The following is a 22,354-nucleotide window of genomic DNA, read 5'->3' on the forward strand; positions in this document are numbered from 1 at the left end:
CAGACCTCCCAAAAGGCAAGAAACTCCCCACGTACTTGGGTAGGGCAAAAGAAAAAAGAAACAACAGAGACAAAAGAATAGGGACGGGACCTGCACCAGTAGGAGGGAGCTGTGAAGGAGGAAAGGTTTCCACGCACTAGGAAGCCCCTTCACGGGCGGAGACTGCGGGTGGCAGAGGGGGGAAGCTTCGGAGCCACGGAGGAGAGCGCAGCCACAGGGGTGCGGAGGGCAAAGCGGAGAGATTCCCGCACAGGGGAGCGGTGCCGAGTAGCACTCACCAGCCCGAGAGGCTTGTCTGCTCACCCGCCGGGGCGGGCGGGGGCTGGGAGCTGAGGCTCGGGCTTCTGTCGGATCCCGGGGAGAGGACTAGGGTTGGCAGCGTGAACACAGCCTGAAGGGGTTAGCGCACCACAGCTAGCCGGGAGGGAGTCCAGGAAAAACTCTGCAGCTGCCTAAGAGGCAAGAGACTTTCTTGCCTCTTTGTTTCCTGGTGCGCGAGGAGAGGGGATTCACAGCACCGCCTAAACGGACTCCAGAGACGGGCGCGAGCCGTGGCTATCAGCGCGGACCCCAGAGACGGGCATGAGACGCTAAGGCTGCTGCTGCCGCCACCAAGAAGCCTGTGTGCGAGCACAGGTCACTCTCTACACCGCCCCTCCCGGGAGCCGGTGCAGCCCGCCACTGCCAGGCTCCCGTAATCCAGGGACAACTTCCCCAGGAGAACGCACGGCACGCCTCGGGCTGGTGCAACGTCACGGTGGCCTCTGCCGCCACAGGCTCGCCCCGCATCCGTACCCTTCCCTCCCCCCGGCCTGAGTGAGCCAGAGCCCCCGAAGCAGCTGCTCCTTTAACCCTGTTCTGTCTGGGCGGGGAACAGACGCCCTCAGGTGACCTACATGCAGAGGCGGGTCCAAATCCAAAGCTGAACTCCGGGAGCTGTACGAACAAAGAAGAGAAAGGGAAATCTCTCCCAGCAGCCTCAGAAGCAGCGGATTAAAGCTCCACAAACTTGATGTGCCTGCATCTGTTGAATATCTGAATAGACAACGAATCATCCCAAATTCAGGAGGTGGACTTTGGGAGCAGGATATATTAATTTTTCCCCTTTTCCTTTTTTTTGTGAGTGTATATGTGTATGCTTCTGGGTGAGATTTTGTCTGTATAGCTTTGCTTTCACCATTAGTCTTAGGGATTGGACGTCCGTTTTTTGTTTTTGTTTTTTTTTTACTTAAAAAAATTTTTTTTTCTTAATAAAGGATTTAATAATTTTTTCCTTATTTTCTATTTTTAAAAATTAAAAAAAATTTTTTCTTAGTAAGATTTTTCATATTTTTTATTTTAAAAAATTAAAAACTTTTTTCTTCATAAATTTTTTTAATAATTTTTTCTTATTTTTTATTATAAAAAATTAATAAATCTATTTTTAAAAGTTAAAAAAAATTTTTCATAATAAATTTATTCTTAATAATTTTTTTCTTATTTTTTATTATAATAGCTTTATTTTATTTTATTTTATTTTACTTTATCCTCTTTCTTTCTTTCTTTCTATTTTTTCTCCCTTTTATTCTGAGCCGTGTGGATGAAAGGCTCTTGGTGCTCCAGCCAGGCATCAGGGCTGTGCCTGTGAGGTGGGAGAGCCAACTTCAGGACACTGATCCACAAGAGACCCCCCAGCTCCACGTAATACCAAATGGTGAAAATCTCTCAGAGATCTCCACCTCAACATCAAGACCCAGCTTCACTCAACGACCAGCAAGCTACAGTGCTGGACACCCTATGCCAAACAACTAGCAAGACAGGAACACAGCTCCATCCATTAGCAGAGAGGCTGCCTAAAATCATAATAAGGCCACAGACACCCCAAAACACACCACCAGACGTGGACATGCCCACCAGAAAGACAAGATCCAGCTTCATCCACCAGAACACAGGCACTAGGCCCCTCCACCAGGAAGCCTACACAACCCACTGAACCAACCTTAGCCACTGGGGACAGATACCAAAAACAACAGGAACTACGAACCTGCAGCCTGTGAAAAGGAGACCCCAAACACAGTAAGATAAGCAAAATGAGAAGACAAAAAAACACACAGCAGGTGAAGGAGCAGGGTCAAAACACACCAGACCTAACAAATGAAGAGGAAATAGGCAGTCTACCTGAAAAAGAATTCAGAGTAATGATAGTAAAGATGATCCAAAATCTTGGAAATAGAATAGACAAAATGCAAGAAACATTTAACAAGGACGTAGAAGAATTAAAGAGGAACCAAGCAATGATGAAAAACACAATAAATGAAATTAAAAATACTCTAGACGGGATCAATAGCAGAATAACTGAGGCACAAGAACGGATAAGTGACCTGGAAGATAAAATAGTGGAAATAACTACTGCAGAGCAGAATAAAGAAAAAAGAATGAAAAGAACTGAGGACAGTCTCAGAGACCTCTGGGACAACATTAAACGCACCAACATTCAAATTATAGGGGTCCCAGAAGAAGAAGAGAAAAAGAAAGGGACTGAGAAAATATTTGAAGAGATTATAGTTGAAAACTTCCCTAATATGGGAAAGGAAATAGTTAATCAAGTCCTGGAAGCACAGAGAGTCCCATACAGGATAAATCCAAGGAGAAACACACCAAGACACATATTAATCAAACTATCAAAAATTAAATATAAAGAAAACATATTAAAAGCAGCAAGGGAAAAACAACAAATAACACACAAGGGAATCCCCATAAGGTTAACAGCTGATCTTTCAGCAGAAACTCTGCAAGCCAGAAGGCAGTGGCAGGATATACTTAAAGTGATGAAGGAGAAAAACCTACAACCAAGGTTACTCTACCCAGCAAGGATCTCATTCAGATTTGATGGAGAAATTAAAACCTTTACAGACAAGCAAAAGCTGAGAGAGTTCAGCACCACCAAACCAGCTTTACAACAAATGCTAAAGGAACTTCTCTAGGCAAGAAACACAAGAGAAAGAAAACACCTACAATAACAAACCCAAAACATTTAAGAAAATGGGAATAGGAACATACATATCGATAATTACCTTAAATGTAAATGGATTAAATGCTCCCACCAAAAGACACAGACTGGCTGAATGGATACAAAAACAAGACCCATATATATGCTGTCTACAAGAGACCCACTTCAAACCTAGGGACACATACAGACTGAAAGTGAGGGGGTGGAAAAAGATATTCCATGCAAATGGAAATCAAAAGAAAGCTGGAGTAGCAATTCTCATATCAGACAAAATAGACTTTAAAATAAAGACTATTACAAGAGACAAAGAAGGACACTATATAATGATCAAGGGATCGATCCAAGAGGAAGGTATAACAATTGTAAATATTTATGCACCCAACATAGGAGCACCTCAATACATAAGGCAAATACTAACAGCCATAAAAGGGGAAATCGACAGTAACACAATCATAGTAGGGGACTTTAACACCCCACTTTCACCAATGGACAGATCCTCCAAAATGAAAATAAATAAGGAAACACAAGCTTTAAATGATACATTAAACAAGATGGACTTAATTGATATTTATAGGACATTCCACCCAAAAACAACAGAATACACATTTTTCTCAAGTGCTCATGGAACATTCTCCAGGATAGATCATATCTTGGGTCACAAATAAAGCCTTGGTAAATTTAAGAAAATTGAAATCGTATCAAGTATCTTTTCTGACCACAACACTATGAGACTAGATATCAATTACAGGAAAAGATCTGTAAAAAATACAAACACATAGAGGCTACACAATACACTACTTAATAACGAAGTTATCACTGAAGAAATCAAAGGGGAAATCAAAAAATGCCTAGAAACAAATGACATTGGAGACACGATGACCCAAAACCTATGGGATGCAGCAAAAGCAGTTCTAAGAGGGAAGTTTATAGCAATACAAGCTTACCTCAAGAAACAGGAAACATCTCGAATAAACAACGTAACCTTGCACCTAAAGCAATTAGAGAAAGAAGAACAAAAAAACCCCAAAGCTAGCAGAAGGAAAGATATCAAAAAGATCAGATCAGAAATAAATGAAAAAGAAATGAAGGAAACAATAGCAAAGATCAATGAAACTAAAAGCTGGTTCTTTGAGAAGATAAACAAAATTGTTAAACCATTAGCCAGACTCATCAAGAGAAAAAGGGAGAAGACTCAAATCAATAGAATTAGAAATGAAAAAGGAGAAGTAACCACTGACACTGCAGAAATACAAACAATCATGAGAGATTACTACTAGCAACTCTATGCCAAAAAAATGGACAACCTGGAAGAAACGGACAAATTCTTAGAAATGCACAACCTGCCGAGACTGAACCAGGAAGAAATAGAAAATATGAACAGACCAATCACAAGCACTGAAATTGAAACTGTGATTAAAAATCTTCCAACACACAAAAGTCCAGGACCAGATGGCTTCACAGGCGAATTCTATCAAACATTTAGAGAAGAGCTAACACCTATCCTTCTCAAACTCTTCCAAAATATTGCAGAGGGAGGAACACTCCCCAACTCATTCTACGAGGCCACCATCACCCTGATACTAAAACCAGACAAAGATGTCACAAAGAAAGAAAACTACAGGCCAGTATCACTGATGAACTTAGATGCAAAAATCCTCAACAAAATACTAGCAAACAGAATCCAACAGCACATTAAAAGGATCATACACCATGATCAAGTGGGGTTTATTCCAGGAATGCAAGGATTCTTCAATATACACAAATCAATCAATGTGATACATCATATTAACAAATTGAAGGAGAAAAACCATATGATCATCTCAATAGATGCAGAGAAAGCTTTCGACAAAATTCAACACCCATTTATGATAAAAGCCCTGCAGAAAGTAGGCATAGAGGGAACTTTCCTCAACATAATAAAGGCCATATATGACAAACCCACAGCCAACATTGTCCTCAACGGTGAAAAACTGAAACCATTTCCACTAAGATCAGGAACAAGACAAGGTTGCCCACTCTCACCACACTTATTCAACATAGTTTTGGAAGTGTTAGCCACTGCAATCAGAGAAGAAAAAGAAATAAAAGGAATCCAAATCGGAAAAGCAGAAGTAAAGCTGTCATTGTTTGCAGATGACATGATACTATACATAGAGAATACTATACATAGAGAATCCTAAAGATGCTACCAGAAAACTACTAGAGCTAATCAATGAATTTGGTAAAGTAGCAGGATACAAAATTAATGCACAGAAATCTCTTGCATTCCTGTATACTAATGATGAAAAATCTGAAAGTGAAATTAAGAAAACACTCCCGTTTACCATTGCAACAAAAAGAATAAAATATCTAGGAATAAACCTACCTAAGGAGACAAAAGACCTGTATGCAGAAAATTATAGGACACTGATGAAAGAAATTAAAGATGATACAAATAGATGGAGAGATATACCATGTTCTTGGATTGGAAGAATCAACATTGTGAAAATGACTCTACTACCCAAAGCAATCTACAGATTCAATGCAATCCCTATCAAACTACCAACGGCATTTTTCACAGAACTAGAACAAAAAATTTCACAATTTGTATGGAAACACAAAAGACCTCGAATAGACAAAGCAATCTTGAGAACTTAAAATGGAGCTGGAGGAATCAGGCTCCCTGACTTCAGACTATATTACAAAGCTACAGTAATCAAGACAGTTTGGTACTGGCACAAAAACAGAAATATAGATCAATGGAACAGGATAGAAAGCCCAGAGATAAGCCCACGCACCTATGGTCACCTTATCTTTGATAAAGGAGGCAAGCATATACAGTGGAGAAAAGACAGCCTCTTCAATAAGTGGTGCTGGGAAAATTGAACAGGTACATGTAAAAGTATGAAATTAGAACACTCCCTGACACCATTCACAAAAATAAACTCAAAATGGATTAAAGACCTAAGTGTAAGGCCAGACACTATCAAACTCTTAGAGGAAAACATAGGCAGAACACTCTATGACATAAATCACAGCAAGATTCTTTTTGACCCAGCTCCTAGAGAAATGGAAATAAAAACACAAATAAACAAATGGGACCTAATGAAACTTAAAAGCTTTTGCACAGCAAAGGAAACCATAAACAAGACCAAAAGACAACCCTCACAATGGGAGAAGATATTTGCAAACGAAGCAACTGACAAAGGATTAATCTCCAAGATTTACAAGCAGCTCATGCAGCTCAATAACAAAAAAAAAACAACCCAACCCAAAAATGGGCAGAAGACCTAAATAGACATTTCTCCAAAGAAGATATACTGATTGCCAAAAAACACATGAAAGTATGCTCAACATCATTAATCATTAGAGAAATGCAAATCAAAACTACAATGAGATATCATCTCACACTGGTCAGAATGGCCATCATCAAAAAATCTAGAAACAATAAATGCTGGAGAGGGTGTGGAGAAAAGGGAACACTCTTGCACTGTTGGCGGGAATGTAAATTGATACAGCCACTATGGAGAACAGTATGGAGGTTCCTTAAAAAACTAAAAATAGAACTACCATATGACCCAGCAATCCCACTACTGGGCATATACCCTGAGAAAACCATAATTCAAAAAGAGTCACGTACCAAAATGTTCACTGCAGCTCTATTTACAATAGCCAGGACATGGAAGCAACCTACGTGTCCATCATCGGATGAATGGATAAAGAAGATGTGGCACATATATATAATGGAATATTACTCAGCCATAAAAAGAAATGAAATGGAGGTATTTGTAGTGAGGTGGATGGAGTTAGAGTCTGTCATACAGAGTGAAGTAAGTCAGAAAGAGAAAAACAAATACAGTATGCTAACACATATATATGGAATCTAAGGAAAAAAAAAAAAAAGGTCATGAAGAACCTAGTGGCAAGGTGGGAATAAAGACACAGACCTACTAGAGAATGGACTTGAGGATATGGGGAGGGGGAGGGGTGAGATGTGACAGGGTGAGAGAGTGGCATGGACATATATACACTACCAAATGTAAAACAGATAGCTAGTGGGAAGCAGCCGCATAGCACAGGGAGATCAGCTCGGTGCTTTGTGACCACCTAGAGGGGTGGGATAGGGAGGGTGGGAGGGAGGGAGAGGCAAGAGGGAAGAGATATGGGAACATATGTATATGTATAACTGATTCACTTTGTTATAAAGCAGAAACTAACACACCATTGTAAAGCAATTATACTCCAATAAAGATGTTTAAAAAAAAAAAAAAAAGACACTGATCCTATAAAATAGGAGCCAACAGCTAAAAGGAGAAATCAAGCTAAATTAACGAGTAAAAAGAAAGATGAGTAAGGTAAATGAGGATGGCAAGAAAACTAAATACATAGTGGCAAAATTCAAACCTACACTGGAGAACAAAAAAGGAATTCACATTTCAGAAAACCAGATAAGTGCCATTAAATAAAAACTTAGAGATGTACAGAGAGTATGGAGGTCAGAGAATAGACAACTGAACAAAAAGACTGTTCTCGAGGAAGAAATCAGATTTAACTGAATAATCGGAATAATTGAAGAATTTTTCCATAAGTAGAAAGAGTCAATGTCCATGAGTATGTAACTGCAAATGCTCATCATAAAGATAATTTGGGGTTTTTTTTTTTTTGGTTTTGTTTTTTGGATTAACAGGATAAAGAAAATATACTATGAGGCACCAGAAAAGAATGAACAAGCTGCCCACAAAGGAACACATACTAAGATGGCCTCCGACTTCTCTTCAATGCTAACCTCAGACTTCTCCTCTTGAATGTCAAATACTTGAGCATTTAACCACATTTCCAGACAAAAAGTGTGCCCAAATAAGTCTGTGTCCAAGTGTGTGTGAAGGTAATAGGATGACTTTCTCAGGCATGAAAAAGCCAAAACAATTTTTTTAATTAAAAAAATATATATATACATATACATATATGTATAACTGATGTATATTAATATATACTTTAAAAATATATGCTATAACTTATGTTAATAAATATGTTATAATATATATGTGACCAAGTTCATTTAATCTCCTAAATAAAAAAGATAGCTATTTTATCATCTTCAGTGAGAATTAGATAAGCAAATTTTGGAGGAATTTTTCAGGAGAAATTTCAAGCACATATATTTGAGGACAGTAACTTCAAAACTGATTATCTACCCAAATGAAATTAATCTCTCCATTCTGATACAGGTGGTAACATTAGTTACTCTGAGAAGTCTTAAAACACACATAAACACATGCACGTACACATATACATACACACACACGATTACACATGCACACATATACGTATTTACAGATATACACATGCCCACAGACGTCAACACAAACACACATATAACTTTTCTTTACTCTGTTAAAGAGAGGCACATAAGAAGAGGAAAAAATACTGGAATAAATAAATGTATATTTTACTTATGGTTACCTCTGAGTGATAGAATAATAGGTGATTCTCCTTTACAGTTTTCCAAATTTACCAAATTACTTTCAATGAACATTTTTTTGAATTAAAAAGTATAAGTGTTACTCCCAAATTTCACTTAATGCACCAATAATCTTTTCTGTGTGTAGTTGCATGTAATTCATGTCTATTTATTCTCATTTCATTCAGATATTCATTTGTTTGTTATACAGTAAGTACATACACTGAGTACCCTCCTTGGGCTAGCCATATACCTATGTGCTAGGGTTAGAGAGAAGAGAAAACACAATCTCTTTCCGCACAGAGAGCCCATCTGAACACAATCCCCAAAATAAATAATTACAATCTTTCAGGGAAAAATCCAGTTTGTTATGAGGGACCATAATTGATTTAATTTGGATTTAGCTGGCCGAACAAGGCTTCATGAAGGAAATAGCACGTAAACTAAAGCCTGAAAGATTAACGGGAGTTTGCCTGACTTGGGAATATATCTTTAATTAAAAAACAAAAAGCAAAAACAAACCTAAAAAAACAGGAAAAAAGGCCAGTTTTGCTATTCTCACACTGAAATATTCAAATGTATTTCACTTTCTGTCACGATGTGCCACCCACTAAACATCAATTTAAAAATTCTTTTAACTAAACTATTTGTAATGGCTTTCATAAACATTGGTTTAGTTTGAGCACTATAATTCTACTTCACATTAGACGCTGACTTAAAAAGATAATGTTACAAAGAAAGAATTTACTCACAGAATACGTAAAGGAACCTAGTGTTGGGAGAAAGAAGACCTTAAATGGTACTGGGTGATGGGGAAGATAAAGCCAATCAAATTTATTTGCCATTAAATTCTTGTGTCAATGAATCCCATTTGGTGTAAACTTAGCACAATTATATCATCTACTCTCAATGGTCTGTTGTGAGCCATGACCATGCCTCATCTCTGTTAGGAACAGCTGAGTAGAAAGGAAGACTATGGCAGAGAAAATGACATACATTGCCCTTTCCTTAGTCATCAGAACTCATACAAACACCATGCCTTGGCTTTACATAGAATGAAAAAAGCACCTCTTAAATTCAATACGATATAAAAGTTGAATATTATTACTCATATTCCAATATAACAAAATTCATTTGAATATGTGGCAACCTGGCTCTACAATACACGTTCTTCATTAGCACTACAGCAGGTGCGTCATCTTCTTGTTCATCCAGAAATATCCTCAACCAGGCTCTCTGTAGGGCCACCAGGGAGTGGCTGCATCTTAGTCCGCTTCTTGGTCCATTCAAGTTCTCACAGGAAATGGACTAGAGACATCATCTTTCAACAACTGACTGAGTTCAGACCACATTTTTCCCTTGGACCGCTGCTTTGTTCTTTACAAAAAGGGGATGGTGTGGCTACTCTAGTTGAGTCTTGAGGATCACATGGAGGGTAAAGGTTTGAATGTTGTGCCTTGAAAATTATGTGAGTTTAGTATTGAGTAACTTTTTAGTTGTTTCAAAATGTATAGCTCTTAGAGAATGAAATTCAGCAAATCGCTTACCCTTACAACTTGTTTTCTCTTCCTTACTTTTTAGTGGAACAACCACTGAGTATTTAAGATTTATGACTTTCTTTTGAAAAAAAAAAGCGCTAAATATTCTCAAAGAACATGTGACTTCAAAGTGACTTAAATGTCACTTGATTTTTCTGGATGTATCTACACCAGATATTAAAAAGCCAAAAGAAAGGCATGTAATGCTTAAAAAACTTGTTTTCAAACATACCACAAATGAAAGCCTTAAGAGTTCTCCTCTAAAATAAAGATTGTTAGAAATACTAAAATGAATTTTCAGATCATGTGGATTGTAAGAGTATGTAGCTTACAGGGGAAATTTAAGTTTGGATAAAGCCAGAATAATATGTGGAGGACCAGAGTGAAGACAGTGCATTTCATTTCCTTTGGATTTGGAAAAGCACTAAATGAAAGTCACCAATCAAATATATATTTTTAGTGCCAATGACAGTGGAGGGGCTATTAACAGATACATAAATTATATACTTTGCATGTTTTTAAAAAAAATATCTAATATTTTTACTTTAAGAATTTAAGTGTTAGGATGCAACATTCTTAAGGTAAATAAGACAATAAGAAGGTTCTTCTCTACGGAAGTATGTAACTTTGAAATCACTTAGTCGTTCTTTACAGAACAATAATTACAAAGTAACTTTCATTTTCAGTGTTTTCAAATTTGAACTAGTAAATTCCTAAGTGTTTACGATTTATATGTACATATATCATGTACATATACTACAAATTAGTATTTGGTCATTCAACTAAAATTTATTGAATACCTACTAAGTACAAAATCCTGTATTTTTTAAAATATAAGTTTATATAATCTCTCATTTAGGCAAGAAACGTGCCTCATCACGTACATTAAAAATGAAAATAAACTCAAGCTGATTTCCCTATTTGTGTTTGGAATATAAACTCTGATAAATACTAGGATGTTGACATAATGAGAAAGAAACTAATCATGTGAAATGACCCAGTCTTCAGTCTGAAGGATTAGGTTATGTTTATGTCATGCTTATGTTATTTGGTTTGCAGTCCACCCTTTCACCTGATTCTTTTAAGGCCTACAAACCCTGTTCAACATGTTTTCTCAAACTAGTAGGATCATTCTAATATTCAGAGATCTTGCTTCATTCATACGGAAGGAACATATAAAAGTAGAGGAAACCAAAGCATGTCAGGAAAGGGTCACCCCTCTTAACCAAGAAAAGAAACTATCAGTAGGATTACAATAGTAGACAGCAGCGCACATGGAAATCGCACCACAAAACTTTATAATCAAGCTCACTTTTAAACTAAGGAAATGATTTTGAGTGAATGTAACCTGCATTACAATAGGGTGTCTGTGTCTCTGAAAGCTTAGGGCTGAATAAAAAAAACTTTCAGTAAAAAGAATTGAGAAGTATCTAATTCTTAAAGGCTGCTGCTCTCACTACCTACAAAAAGTATTTCTCTACATCATGTATCTGGCTTTGAGCAAAAATTCTCTGAAGACCAGGGATAGAACCAGGCCTGACTGATCCAAGCGGCTTCCGCTGACAGTGGGCTGCAGTCCTGGGTCGTCTGGGATACCAGGACAGGTCCGCTTTGCTCCAAGTTATAGAGGGATCAGAGGCAGTGGCTAATGTGGTGAAGGAAATATATCCAAATATAACGACTGTAGCTCCTAGTATGGAATGTTGGCTTGTGGTGTAACACATTATAAAAAGTAGCTCCTATGCATACTTATTAAGATGTCTGCCAAAGTTAAATAACTTGGCCATTTCGTTCATTGATTTTTAAATAAAAGATGATATCAAGGCTTGGGAACGTGATTTCAGAAAAAGTATTTTAACTTTTCCAAGCACAAAGGGTTGCTTGAGGTCACAGAAGCCACAAAAACAAACTCCGAATCCTAAAAACTGCTTCAAAAATAAATCAGATAACCTGTGAGACACTTTGGGGGAAGGTACATCTGAATTCTCCCCTTGCTGCATCCAAGTTATGAGCCCTTAGGGCTAGAATATCTTTTATTTGATGAGCCACAGTTTGAGAGCACGGAACAAGAACAGGGGCCAGCAGACTTAAAGGAATATTTATCCACATGGATATTTATGGTACAGCTCCTTTGTGAGAGAATAGCACCCTTTTTTTGTGTGTGTTCCGGACTTGACCTTCCTTTGGCCTTGGAATTATCTGGTTTGTTTTCCTCTGTAGCCAGGTTCTGAAATATCAAACACAGCTGTAGGCAAAGGAAGAGGGTGGTCAAATAGCCCACCCATCGGTGCCATAATAAATGGAAATGGAACTCATGTATGTAGAATTAAACAAGGTTTGCCTTGGCACCACTGTCTCCTATGAGTCATTTGTATGGAAAGTCAGAAGAAAACAGGGACACCAACAAAACAGCAAAAAAAACAAACTGGAAGAGGGGCACTCTTCAGACTCAAATGAAGCCAGCATCATAAATTTCCTAGTGGCCAGGACTACTAGAAGGAAGAGACTGAGGAACACTGCTAAAGAATGTTGTAGGGATTTTTGTTTCCAAAAGGGACCCATGCACCTGTTGATGTGTTTTCCAGGCCCTTGAATGATAACAATTTATGAGGTTATTAATACTAAGCCCAAGATTTATCAGATGTGCTGTTTGTCTTGTGGCCAATATAATCTCATAAAATTTGTGTTGCACTGGGTTAAAATGGAGTGTTCTGCTCTTGGAGTTATTCAGAGCACTTAAATCGCTTAATCCTACAAGAACGGTGTATTTAGCCTGCCTATTAGGCAGAGTCTTGAAGGATTCTCACCAGTTGCAGAGCCAGGCAGGAGGTGGCGGTCCATTGCTGGGTGAGGTAAAATGCAGGCAGCAGGGGAGGAATGAGTCCTGGAGACAAGACGATGTTTCTCTAATCCGTCCACGCCATCCGCGGCCAGCTGAGCTGGGCGCACCGAGAGCGCACGTGCGTGCTGCGGCTCCAGGAAGGGCTGCTGTCGAGAGAAGAGCACAGTAGAAAGAAACATGAGACAAGCACTAAGGGAGACACTGAGAGTGACATGGCAACCAATTAAGTTCATCAGGTCAGAGACATAATAAACGGTGTGAAGGAAAAAAAATAGAGAAAGGGAGAAACAAAACACGATCTAGTCAATAAATCCATTCAACAGATGTTTTCACACTGACGGCCAGGGCCTGTCTGCCTGGCTAAGGAGGAGGTGATGGCAGGAGGCCTGTCAGTTTGAACTGATTGAAAGAAACAGACCTTTAACCTCAAGGGGAACATTGACTTAGACTCATTTCCTACCTTGATACCAACGTTTTGAATACAGCCCCAGAATTGTTACAACGCAAAGCGGGAGAACAATTCAACTGCTTTCAAACCGCCAACGAGGCTCAATTCTGAAAACCCTATCTTGAATTTATTTCAGTAATATTGTCAATGACATTTACGGGAGCCTAAAAATTGCCAGTTAAATGACTATATTTGACAGCTTTCAGTCTTCATATAATGGTACAGAATAAGGAAGTTTTCATAGGTTGCATGGTGTAATCTCGATACTATGAAAAGGTTTAGTTTCTTTATAAAGTATTAAATACAATCTCAGTGATTTAACAACATTATCATTCTTCATACTTCTCAAGTTATGAAATCAAGAAGCCAGAATTTGGAAGCTCCTGAAAGATTCACTTGGTCTATTCCTCTGTCTCCAAAAGAGACAATCTCTAAAATAGAGACAGGCGGTTAATTTAACTATCAATGTTACACACCGAATATTTCCTCTCTTCAACATCAGGGGATTCATAACCTTCGTGTTGATTTTTATGTTTGTTTCCTTTTCCATGTTCCCAACAAACGTGAAAAGTAGCTAAACAGTGATACAAAGGATGATCATCACGTTCCATGGATAAGGAAACTAATACTCCAAAAGGTTAACAAAGCCTTTTAAATACAAGCCTAATTGTTATAATTTTTTAAATGTACATGCTCTTCTGCTTTGGTCTACCTGCCAGGCATGTACTGTTTTAAGACTGAATGCAAACATCACCTCTCCTTAGTAAGGCCCTGCCTTAATCTTCTTGTTAGGGTGGTGTTCCTCTAGCACAAGGCTTGGTACATCCTTAGTGTACAAATTATTTACTTAGTGAGAATGCTAACAAATCTACATACAACACAACTGTATTCAATGCATATTACATGGTTTTATGTCAGTATGACTTTCTCTGTATGAGTTAATGCTGTATATAAAAATGAGTTGATTATGAATATATATTTAGTTATAGACCATAGACAGAGATTCCCCAATTTAGAAAAAAGAATCCTTTAAAATTAACTTTAAAATAAGTTATAATTAATGTATGTGTATATGGTGTTACTTCAGTTTTGCTCTGCAGAATAACTGAACCATCAATCAATTGGAAGGCACTTGTCACATCATTGAGCTCTGGGCATTTGCTTTGATGATTAGAATGATTTGGCCAGGATGTAGTTCTAGTTCTAATAGTTTTAACACATCTACAGGAGTCTAAATCTCTTGTTTTCTTGAGCATCTCCATGTTCAATTCCCTAAGGTACAGCAGTAGGATTGACATGGTTCCTCCTCTCATGAAACTTATACAGGGAATGTAAATGTGTAATTATGACTTTGGGAGTTTACTATGGAGAAAATGAGCTCTTCTGCACGTGATCTAAAATGCCTGGGTAAATATATACCTGGATGTTTGTAATATCTATCCCTTCTGTCTCTTTCTATTATAATCCAAACTAATGCAAAGGCCCTTGATTGATTACCCTACCTCTAAAATCAACCCATCCAATTCTTTCCTGCAAGAATTCTCTTCCTAAAGCTCTCCTATAAGTAAAAAGCTGATAGAAAGTCTGTGAAGGTTAAAGCAAAGTTTGAAGAACCTCACCAGCCTGTCATCTGGAATCTCCCTAAGTGAGGCCAACTTGAATTTCAATGTTAGATCCTCTATTCCTTTTTCAGATTCCAGCTCAAATCCTATCTACTGTATAACAAATATCATCCCCAGGGCTGCATTCATGGGCTCTTTCCTGTATAAAAAATATTAAAAATTAAATTTTAGGCTAATATTGGCATACATTGGAATCATTATTATAATATTCATTTTTTCTGATTAAAAATTAACATTTTTGGGGCCCCTTAGTGTATCATGGGTTCTGGGCACAGTGTCTACTTTGTCTAATGGATATGTTGGCTCTGATCATTCGTGCTTCCAATCTATCTTTTATGTATCACCCCCTCTAGGTATGTCCATGAAGCTTCACATTCAGCAACCATTCACTACCTCTAAAGTCCTCTTCAAATTTTACATGGAACCTTTTCAAGACCATATATTACATGCACTTTCCCTCTCCACTACATTCCCATCACACTTTGTTTTTCTCTCTCCATTTCCCTGCCACCATCTTTTATATTTTAGAGTTACTGCATGCAGTAACTACTTACTGAGGTCACACTCTGAGCCAGACACTTTGCAGGTGTGTTGAGCCTTTTTTATGTTTATTGTCTAGTGAGGAGACAGATACTAAATATTTCTAAGTATAATGTAATTATAAATATAATGAGTGCTGTATGGGAAAAATGCAGAGTACCATGAAAAACTGTCAAGAAGAACCTAATTTAGAGATTGAGGGAACTTTAAGAAAGTGACATTTAACTTGAGATGTAAAAGATAAATTCCATTAGCCAGATGCAAAGTGGGGAGAAGGCTCCAGATAGGTTTTGTGTGTATATGTGTGTGTGTGTGTGTGTGGTGTGTGTGAAATCATCTTTCCATGTGTAATATTGAAAGCTCTTTGAACCAGGGACTGGATCTATATCATCTGTGAACTTATATTCTGCTGCATTTTGTATCTTTTCTTATGCTTTCTCGAAGCTAAATATTTATTTGTGCATTAAGAGTATGTAACATGGGACTTGCAGTGGTTAAGAATCCACCTGCCAATGCAGGGGACACGGGTTTGAGCCCTGGTCCGGGAAGACCCCACATGTCACGGAGCAACTAAGCCCGTGTGCCACAACTACCGAGCCTGCTCTCTAAAGCCCACGAGCCACAACTACTGAGCCCACGTGCCACAACTACTGAAGCCTACACACCTAGAGCCCGTGCTCTGCAACAAGAGAAACCACCGCAATGAGAAGCCTGTGCACCGCAATGAAGAGTAGCCCCCGCTCGCCGCAACTAGAGAAGGCCCACGTGCAGCAACAAAGACCCAATGCAACCAAGATAGATAAATTAATTAATTAATTAATTTTAAAAAAAGCATATGTAACAGATATTTGACAGTTAAAGGCCATGGTGTTTTCAAATAACATAACCATGTTTTAGATGACTGGGGTTACTAAATGTTTTACCTCTTAATGAATAACTCAATACTATAAGAGCTCCATGTAAATACCACCACCACCTTCTTTCTTTCTTTGCTAATAAAGCATATTTATTGCTTTACTTGGACTTCACAGGAACCTTTGAGATAATGGAATTACAGTTTGCTACCTCATAACCAAGATACAAATGTTACACCTCAACACAGACCTTTACAAACAGGCAAGCAAATTCTACTTATTCAATTCTACTTATCTAATCTACTTATCCATACTATTAAGAATACGGCAGGGGGCTTCCCTGGTGGCGCAGTGGTTGAGAATCTGCCTGCTAATGCAGGGGACACGGGTTCGAGCCCTGGTCTGGGAAGATCCCACATGCCGCGGAGCAACTGGGCCCGTGAGCCACAACTACTGAGCCTGCGCGTCTGGAGCCTGTGCTCCACAACGAGAGAGGCCGTGGTAGTGAGAGGCCCGCGCACCGCGATGAAGAGTGGCCCCCCGCTTGCCACAACTAGAGAAAGCCCTCGCACAGAAACGAAGACCCAACACAGCCAAAAATAAAAAAAATAAAAAAAAAAAGAATACGGCAATATAGGTAAGAGACAAACAACTACTTGTTCAATAGTAGTTATTTATTCATCACATGTAAGTGTCCTTCCAATATCTACTGTGCATGCAGATAGAAAATACTGATAGATCCCATGCTGGGTTGTATAGATAGGAAAGTGAGTTAAGCATGGCTCCTGATCTTATAGGTTGATACCCAAATTCAAGCACTTTGTCCATAAATAGTAAGTTCCATAAGGATATGAGCTTTGCCTACTGAATCATATATTCCCATGCAGTGTTTCACACATATAGTAGGTGTTAACAAATATATCTTGAATAAATACATGAATAGAAAGGAGATACATGGCCATCTTTAAGATCTCACTACAAGGATAAAACAAGAAAGCATTTTATAAGCAATCATTATATAAAGAACCAAGGAATGGCTAATGAAAATATAAGAAAATAGAGAACAGACAAAACAATTATCAAAGTACAATACTCTGAAGTTATTTAGTGATGCAGCCAAGAGCTGAGGGAAATGAGTGATTTGAGAATTATTTTTTTCCTTTGTGCTTTTATGCGGTTTCCAAACTTTCTGCATATCACAATTAAGAAAAATGGCAAATGTTATTTAAAATAAATAGTTGAACCTTTCAAACACTTCACTGGGACAGATTCATAATCATTGGTTCTAAGAGCAGACATGGATCAAATATTTTTGAACCTTCTACCAAAAAAGGACTATAAAAGAGAGAAAAGTTTATTCACTTTCAAAAGAGTTGACTACAATTATATGCCTTTACAAATGAAATACAGCTTTTAATGTATAGAGCAAATCTTGACAATCCAGTAAGGCACTGATTATTATGGTACATATTAGTGACCAAAGTATCACAAAACTGTAGGCCACTTTTATTTCAGATGGATATTACTCCTCACCAATAAAAAGCTTCCTTCATGAGGCTGAAAATTGAGATAGTATTTTCATAGCTAAAAAAGTGTTTCATTAAACATTTTTTTCTATTAGCAATTTTAACGAGAGAGAATTTTGTTCATGGCTATTTCCCATACTTCGAAGTAAGGACAAAAATGCATGTTTCTCTCTTGCATCATCAGAAAAGTAAAATATCTAACAGTTCAGAACCTACTGCTACTAAAAATTGCATGGATACCCAAATTAACCTGTCATCTATTGAGTGCCTTTGGAAAATGTGTCATGCCTAATAAATGAATAATAAACCTGTCCTCATCCCCTGAAAGCATTCTTGTTTAAAATACTTTTTAAATATATGTAGTATTTTGAGCCTGTTTCTTATGCATACATGGTCTTTCTTTTTTCAGGTGGTTTAACTAGGGACTTGGTTTTGATTGGTTACTTTGCCAGATTGTTATTCAGGGACATTCTGTCAGGCTACTGAGATGTGTACGACAACCTCTTCTATATGAAGTGGCCTAAGGCCACTACACCTGAACATCTTCTGTCTCCTCCCACTGATAAAAGTTGCAAAGTACTTTCAGTGAAGAGTTATTATGCCCCTACTTTATAAATTCTTCAATGATGCCTAGCAGGACATCAATGTCATTGGGGCCTGGGCCTTCCTAAGCTGTGGGGCATAGGCATTGCCATCTATTTGGAAAGTGGGTCTCTATATATAGGTCTCTGTATGGCAGGCACAATGTTCTTGCTTAGAGTTAAATATTTGAGAGGGCTTGCTAATGGAGATTATGAAATGATAAAGCCCCTGGGTTGAGGAGACTTCAAGGTTCTATTTTTCTGTGATAGCAGTGATTTTTTATTTTGCTTCTGTTTGGTTTTATTTTGCTTTCTTGTTGCCACTGCTCAGGGACCTATTTTATGGCTTCTGGGTTTTCACTTTGTTCTGGATGGTTACCTTTGCTTCCAGACATATTACTCATTGTGTGCTATAATCAATATCATCATGCAATTTCAGCAAAAGCAAATACAGAAATCATAAATTATAGTGTTTAATCTTTGAAATAATCAAAATTATTTCAATTAGTTTAATAAAAGATATGACCTAAAAATAAAGGAAAAAGGATCATGGGAAAATAACTAGAAAAAATATTAAAATTCTGTTTCTAAAGCCATTTCTTTAAAGAATATGTTCCTCCTTGTTTGGCATTCTGAGAAAATTGAATTTTCTTTTTGGTTTGCAGTGCTTTGAATTTAAGAAGTCTTGCTTTTACAGAAAATTAGAATCTTAAATATCCCTAGAGATTATCTTATAAGATGCCAAGGGCTAGTGGGAATTTACATGTTCTAAAGTCTTTGTATTATTCAGTATGGGTGTAGAAATACTGGTTAATTTTAGACTTTTTAAAGCTAAACAAGCATGTTAATAATTTAAAAGTAGCTATTAAATAAATAGAAATAACATGCAAACTATAAAGTAGACAAACATTTTTAGAAAGAGACAAAACGAATAAGCAATCAGTCTAAAAATAAATGGAGAAAAAAATGAAGCACTGAAAAAGCTGTACAAATATAATTCACAAAATAAGATGCTACAAACAAATTCCCACATATCACTAAACACAGTTGATGTGAATGTACTCAATTTGCCAGTTAAAAGATGAAGACAGTCAAACTGAATTTCAAAAGTACAAAGGCTGTATTCTTTGGCAGACCAAGATTAAATTAAAAGGTTCTATGACATAAGAAAATACTAACAACACAACAACAAAAAGACATAAAAGCCTTGTGCAGCCCTGTTAAAACCAGATGAAATAGACTTTATGGGGAAAATATTAGAGACCATATAAAGGTATATATAAAATAATACAGAAGTTCAATTAACCAAAAAAAATTCTAAAACTAAGAACAGGGGCCCAAAATGTAAAAAGCACAAATTGGCAAAACTATAAAGAAAAACTATAAAGAAAAATCAACATCATGGAAGGAGATTATAACAAACGTATAACAAAATGAGTGAGGTTACAAAAGATTTGAATTAACACAATTCCTTGGTGATATATTGAAACTTGCAGCCAAACATATTCTTTCAAGCACACATGTAACAACTGCAAAATTGACCAATACAATAAAGGAGGTGTCAACAAACTTTAAAGAATGAATATTTAAAATGGAATATTATTCAGCCTTAAAAAGTAAGGAAATTCTGACATATGCTACAACATGGATAAACCTTGAAGACACCATACTAAGTGAAATATGTCAGTTACAAAGGACAAATACTGTGTGACTCCACTTATATAATACACCTAGAGTAACTAAATTCATATAGACAGAAAGTAGGATGGTGGTTGCCAGGGGCTGGCAAGAAGGGGAAATGGAGAGTTATTGTTCAATGGCTACAGAGTTTCAATTTGGGAAGAGGAAAAATGTTCTGGAGACGGTTCATGGTGATGGTTGCACAACAATATGAATATACTTGATTGCCACTGAACTGTACACTTAAAAATGGTTAAACAGTAAATTTTCTGTTACATATATTTTACTGAAAAAAGAGAAATTAATATTATTCAAATCATATATGAGGACCACATTATAGTCAGAGATGTAAGCTAGATAGATGAAAAGATACACTATATTTTGTGATAGAATCACTATCATAAAGACAACAGTTCTTCCCAAAAGAATCTATAATTTCTGGAATGTTTCAGCTGATTCTAAATTTTGCATAGGAGAGCAAAGGCAGAGAATAGCCAAGTGAATTGTGAAAATAAAGAATAAGTTGGGGAGATATGCCCAACCAGATATCTATACACACTAAAAACTATTTAAGACATATTAGCACAAGAATAGATTAACGGGCTTCCCTGGTGGCGCAGTGGTTGGGAGTCCGCCTGCCAATGCAGGGGACACGGGTTCGAGCCCTGGTCCGGGAGGATCCCACATGTCGCGGAGCAACTGGGCCCGTCCACCACAACTACTGAGCCTGCACTCTAGAGCCCGCGAGCCACAAGTGCTGATGCCCGAGTGCCTAGAGCCTGTGCTCCGCAACAAGAGAGGCCACCACAATGAGAAGCCCGCGCACTGCAACGAAGACCCAACGCAGTCAAAAATAAATTAATTTAAAAAAAAAAAAGAATAGATTAACGGAAGAGAATAGAGAGCCTAGAAGCAGACCCATGAGTACATGGAAACTTGTTATATATAACAGAGATGATCTACAGAGTAGCAGGTAAACAAAGAATAGTCAATAAACGATGTTGGGAACACTGGTTATCCATAAGGGAACAATGAATTTAGATACCTACCTAACACTACATGCAAAAAAACAACTGAAAGTGGATGAAAAACTTAAATGTAAATGCACAATTTTTAAAGTTTTATGGAAGTAGATGGAGAATATCATTCTAAACTTGAAGAAGGAAAGAAATTCAAATACTTCTGTTTATCATAAGCCAGAAAAACACAAGCCACAAATTGGGTAGAAATATTTGCAAAACATAGAATAATGCAATGTTTAATGTCTACGTTACCTATATGACTCCTAAAAATAAATAGGAACAGAAAATGAACAGAAAGTATGAACAGGAAATTCCCAGATTAAATAATAAAATATTTCAATAAATCAACAAACACATGAATAGAAAAACCTCACTAGTAATCAGAAAAATGCAAATTAAAACCAACATGAGATACCAATCTGTACTCATGAGATTGACCAGAAATTTAAAAGTCTGATGATACCAAGCATTACAGAAAACACAGAGCAAGAGAAACTCATAGACTGCTTGTAGGAGAATAAATCATTATAACCACCTTAAAGAACAATGGACTAATATTTAGTGAAGATGGACAGTAAACCTACAGTATAAATGGTGAATGAGTGAAAAAAGCCAGCAAAAAATGTATATGAAGTCAATTATTTAAGTTTAAAAATATGCAAGTTAATATACATTGTTTAAGTATATATGAATATAATAAAAATATAAAGAAATGCATGGGAAAAATAAAAAGCAAATTCAGAAAAGGAGGAATGGGAGGAGGATGAAATAAGAAAGAGATACATAGTAAACTTTATATATATTACGTTTTATCTCTCAAGCTGGATGTTATGGATGTTCATTATATAATCTTTATTATTTTTTCTGTATATTAATACATTTAAAATAAGTGTTAAATGTTTAATAAATTGGCACATATAAAACACCAATATTATTATAACATAAAATTGGTTTTATTGAAAAGACTAAGTTTTTGTAGGGAGGGAACAAAGAGTCACTGGAAAATACAAAAAGAAAAAAATAAGAGAAAAAAGAAATAAAGAAAAAGTAAAAGTAGGTGAGAAAAAAATAAGTATGAAAAATATATTTTTTAGTAACTTTAAGTATGCTAATATACTTTTAGGTCATATATTCATAAGATATCAATTAATTTGTACTAGGTTGCACTGATTGATAAATGAATACAATAAAATGTACAATTAAGTATATTTTGTCTTTAGAATTTCAACATATTATCATTAAATTCATCTCAATGAGAAAACAATGATACTG

At 36.9% G+C, this 22,354-nt stretch overlaps 1 protein-coding gene across 1 annotated transcript in view; it reads right to left on the reverse strand.

Annotated features, from left to right (window-relative positions):
- Positions 1-22,354, reverse strand: part of HDAC9 (histone deacetylase 9) — a 1,013,429-nt gene that overhangs the window by 317,601 nt on the left and 673,474 nt on the right. The window contains exon 14 of the mRNA XM_061198513.1: positions 12,775-12,955. Within this exon, the coding sequence (XP_061054496.1) occupies positions 12,775-12,955 (181 nt within the window). The remainder of the gene's footprint in view (positions 1-12,774; positions 12,956-22,354) is intronic.

The sequence above is a fragment of the Eubalaena glacialis genome, chromosome 8, assembly GCF_028564815.1.
Source record: "Eubalaena glacialis isolate mEubGla1 chromosome 8, mEubGla1.1.hap2.+ XY, whole genome shotgun sequence".
Classification (NCBI taxonomy): Eukaryota; Metazoa; Chordata; class Mammalia; order Artiodactyla; family Balaenidae; genus Eubalaena; species Eubalaena glacialis.